At 45.0% G+C, this 5003-nt stretch overlaps 1 protein-coding gene across 2 annotated transcripts in view; it reads right to left on the minus strand.

The window, feature by feature from the left end:
* Nucleotides 1-1211: 1211 nt before the first annotated feature.
* LOC134470145 (cytoglobin-1-like) overlaps nt 1212-5003 on the minus strand; it is an 11070-nt gene continuing 7278 nt past the window's right edge. For both annotated transcript variants that reach the window (XM_063224171.1, XM_063224180.1), the window contains exons 3-4: nt 3650-3881; nt 1212-2815 (exon numbers count right to left, since the gene is read on the minus strand). In XM_063224171.1, coding sequence (XP_063080241.1) covers nt 2648-2815; nt 3650-3881 — 400 coding nt within the window. In that variant the 3' untranslated portion in view covers nt 1212-2647. The remainder of the gene's footprint in view (nt 2816-3649; nt 3882-5003) is intronic.

Genomic DNA, 5003 nt, shown 5'->3' on the forward strand with positions numbered 1-5003 from the left:
GCCCAGACAAAGTTGTCAGCAGCCCTGTGGATCAGGCCTCATGTTACCTTTGCCAAAGCACACACACACAGCCCCATTATAGTGGCCTGCCCTGAACCTGCCTCAAGACATTGTTTGTTGTTCGGTGCTCTTGAAGGAGTGGTCTTTGTGACACAAACCCAGCACTCTACTGTACTGCTTTTTTGCACTGCAGTCCCAAATATCAAAGGTCTATGAAGACCAGTCCGGGTAATTGAACTGTTAAGAGATATCATTTCTGGAAATAAGCTCATTTGAAACCTTTTAAACCTCTCCTTCAGTTAAATGATTGAGTTTTACCTTCTTACCTTCTGTTCTTTCAGCAATTATCCTAGTCTGTTGATGGTTCTTGTTATAAGCTATTGAATTGAATCTTATGTGTGCAGCTAGATGCTAGACACCTGTTCATCTTTTACTCATTTCATGTATTTTATTTATCTTAAAATTGCATGTCTGTCACCTGCCTTGCAACATGACAGATATATGGCACCACGAAGAACGAAATCATCACTGAGATTGGTTACTATCACAAATTCCAGGGATAAACCAACTAAGCATCCAATACAGTCTCCATGCAACACGTTGCTCTTCTCAGTCCTATGGGGTGTTTACATCTGACTGATTCACTTTTACTAGTAGTGGCACAGTAGCCTCTCACTGCAGCAGGGGTCGCCGGCCACCCTATTCACTTGCTGAAAATGCTGAACTACATCATAACAACATTGCTATGACATTTCAGAGAGCCATAGTGCTGAGCTAAGGGGTTAAGGGCAGTCATGGGTAAGTGGTTAGGGCGTCGGACTTGTAGCCCAAAGGTTGCCGGTTCGACTCCCGACCCGCCAGGTTGGTGGGGGGAGTAATCAACCAGTGCTCTCCCCCATCCTCCTCCATGACTGAGGTACCCTGAGCATGGTACCATCCCACCACACTGCTCCCCAGGGGCGCCATTGAGGGCTGCCCCCTTGCACGGGTGAGGCATAAATGCAATTTTGTTGTGTGCAGTGTTCACTTGTGTGCTGTGGAGTGCTGTGTCACAATGACAACGGGAGTTGGAGTTTCCCAATGGGCTTTCACATTTACTTTTTCACATTTTTATGCTGCAAGCTCTCCATAATATAATGTATTGTACGCATATCTGATATGCAGCAACTTTTCAAGACTGAAATGAAATAACTGTGATGCAAGATCAATGATGCTGCTGGGAAACATTTATTGTGAAAATATGTCACCCCTTCCTTTTCCAAGACAGAAAGCACTCCCACATATAGGTACATAGTTTAACGGTGATAAGGAGACATGAGTGATGATTGTACAGAAAATAATGGTGACTAAAGTAGTGCAGTACTGTAGATCATTTAACATAATATTCTCCTACCAACATTAACTGCAAACGTTTCTCAATGAACAACTCAAATGGCAAGGTATCCACAAATCCCTGTTTAAATAACACTTTGCACAAAAATTGAGATTTACAACAACATGACAAGATAACATCAATGTGTGCTATCAAGATCCAACCGCCGCTCGAGCTAAAGTTATGTACACAATCAAAATACATTTCAGATTTGTAGTGGTCTGTTGCCTATACTGAAGCACACCACTTAAGTCGTGGAATGCTTCATAATGATACAAAAGGAGACGTTGTTTGAACATAAAAATTACACTTTGTTACTTTATGGCCATGTTCACCGCCAAACCGAAAAAAAAAAGAAATGCGTCATCCATCCCAGATCTTATCGCTCTTCAACTGGCACGCAGTGCAGCCTCAGGAATGTGGACGTGGAAATGTTTTAACAAAATACAAAAAAGCATTTTTCTCTCATCACACCTTGAATGGGGAGAGTAAGATAAACTGCTACAGTGCACATAACAGATAACAAGTGGTTGCCATGGGAAATGAATACACTTTTTCTGAAAATATTGCTTTATATATGTACTATATATACATGTATTATAATACAGTTTCTGTAGGCTGCAGACAGAACTTTGGATGATTACATATTATTGTTTGCTGCCATTTCGGGTCTTACAAATTGCGCTGACAATTATCAATTATGTTCATGTCTCTGTGATTTGATCCATGAAGATTGGTCTGGCACCATAGAAACACCAAGTAGAAAAAAAGAGGCAGTAGAAAATTCCTGTGAATTAAGGATTCTTTGCACACACACACACACTGTCCTGCACGACACCCACACCCAGTTCTGCACGGACACACACCACACACCACAAACCATACACACACGCACAAACGCAGACATGCACACCACCACCACCCACACACTAAGAGAGCGAGTCAGAGATGCAGACACGCCTTTCTGAATAACACCAAGCCACGCCATTCCAGTTCAGTGTTCCATAGCTTGGTCAGTAGCATGGGAAAGGTCCATTCAAGGTGCTGCATGTGATGCTGGTACAAGAAGGAAGTAGACCCCACACTGTGACCGTTTGACCGTAACCGTCTTTTCTGATCCCTCTGCAAACACTTGGAGGGGGGGGTTATCATCTGTGTTCCGTCCATCTCACCTCCACAGCTCCAGTGAGACTTTGGTGTCACATCATGTGGGATTAAAGACCCACCACCACACCTCTCCAACCAAAACGCGTCAGAGCTGAGCCGAGCCGAGTGTCAGTGCTCTTGCTGCAGAGCCTTCAGAAGCCCCAGCTCTGCATACACTCCAGTCACATGGGTGTAGAGCACCACCATGAGTTTTGACCAGGCCCCTTGGACCTCCGCGGGCTGGAAGGTGTCGGGGAACGCCTCCACAAGCACCTCCAGGATCACGCCTCCGAGGAACTGGGACAAAAACAAAGAGATTGGGAGCTGATGTTGATACAGGATGTAAAGAATGTGTGTTCAGGCACACTATAGTATAAAAAGCTTATAGACTAGCTTAGACTCACACAGGCTTGAAAAGCTAGGCACATTGCATTACACAAACAGGATCAACACCAAAGTTTGTTAAGCTTTTCGGATGTTTTTCTCCTACACATCATGGTTATTTCACTTTAAGGATTTGCACTACACTACACTTCTGTGTGTTTATTCAAGGGGTGGTAAACCTTTTTCATACCAGGGGCCTCCAAGGGCCATACTATGAACACAAACCAGGATTTCCCCCGGCACTTTAGAACACGTCCACCTTTACATCAGATTCCACCTTCACTAGGTTCTCTGAAAAAATATAACTTAATTGTATTGCTTTTTGTACTTTATTTGTGGTAGGACAGTGACAGAGGAACAGCAAACGAGTGGGGAGAGAGAGACGGGGAAGGACAGACACAAGACCCGAGCTGAAACCGAACCCGGGTCGCCGTCGTAGAAAGTGAGTGCCCCACTGTTAGGCTACAGTAGGGCCACATATGTAATTTCTAACATTTCTTTACGAAACATATCATATTTCATGTGAAACTGCATAACATTAATATTATGCCCGGGGCCGGATAAGACGGCCTCAAGAGCCGTAAACGGCCCTCGAGACATACGTAGGTTCCCCACCCCTGGTTTATTCTTTATGTTTGTTCGTCTCTTAACCAAAGGTGTACCAAGAGAAAATGGAGACAAAGATGGAGGGCCCACGGGCTTCAAATTGGGCAGCTCTGATACGCTGCTTCTTCCACCTTGTCTTACCTTGAAGTAGACGGGGTCCACCTTGTGCCGGACAGCATGGCCCTTGGCCACCATGGTGAGTATGGAGGCCACCTTGCTGCCGTTGTGGATGTTCTCCACCAGGGTGTTGATGGCGTTGATCACCCGCACCGCGTGCTTCTTGAACTGGGCACTGCCAGCCATCTCGTCTGGGTCCTCCATGTCTTTGAAGTCCTTAAAGTATTGCTTGGACGTAGGGAACTTGGTGAATAGTCTGTGGAGAGTGAGGAGAATGAGAGAGGGCAGAGGTTAGGGAGGACAGCGGGCAGGCCTAGACTGCTAATCTGGCATACGGGGCATTTCCCGATGCTATTGGATTTTTCACATTTTCGTAGAGACCAGCCCAATATTTGAGTAGAGGCCACACAAAAATAGTTTTTTAGGTCCTCCCAGTCCAGCCCCGACAGCGCTTGCTCAGATTGTGTTGTTTGCCTTTGGGTTGCCTGCTCGGAGCAAAAATACCCGGCTCTTTTTTTTGGACCAACACCAGCACTGACAGCGGATGCTCTGGTTATCAACAGCACTCTGAAATACGTGGTACCCTTCACAGCAGGGAGTTTGGAGGAGGAGTCCTTACTTGACAGGTCAAATAGCATGCTCTGATGAGACATTCCTGGAATTATAGCACTTTCTCTGCACCATCTATCATCTGCTGTCCTTTTAAAGAACGTAATGCATTTTGAGGAAACATCCTTAAGAGCATTGTACATTCCTGCTGTTACCAGAACCTAGAAGCAGTGCATGCATTGGACTCTTGAACTTTTGAGAGCACAATGGTTTAGTATAGTATAGTGTGTCTCAATGGGGGGTGTACATCCTCCCAGGAGCATTGGGAAGGAGACAGCTGACAGAGGGCGGCGGTGCTTAGTTGCCATTGGGTAGCATTAGTCTATTTTATGGGTTCAATACTAAGGTGGGCGTTGGGAGGCTTATGATGAGGTCAAGAGGGAGTTGGGAGGCTCATGATGAGATCAAGGGGGCGTTTGTGCAAAAAGGTTGAGAACCACTGTTTTAGTATTTCTATGAAATGCTGATGGGAATTACAACTTCTATTTTTTTATGTCATGCAAGTTATAGACAACTATGGATTTTTCAAATGCTCTACAAGTGCTTCTGTACTTTTGTGAAATACTTTTGTACACCCCTTTGTAGCCCTACAATGCTCTGGGTATCCTGAGCAGTTGCCACTTTTGTCTTTTGACAATATGTACTAGTGCTGTAACAATGTATCGAACAGAGAAATTGTGTATCGAACCGTAGGTCAAAGATCGTGATACGAACCGAATCGGGAGTTGACCGTATTGTTACAGCCCTAATATGCACCTTTGGTGAGCAG

This window comes from Engraulis encrasicolus, chromosome 2 (assembly GCF_034702125.1).
Source record: "Engraulis encrasicolus isolate BLACKSEA-1 chromosome 2, IST_EnEncr_1.0, whole genome shotgun sequence".
Taxonomy (NCBI): domain Eukaryota; kingdom Metazoa; phylum Chordata; class Actinopteri; order Clupeiformes; family Engraulidae; genus Engraulis; species Engraulis encrasicolus.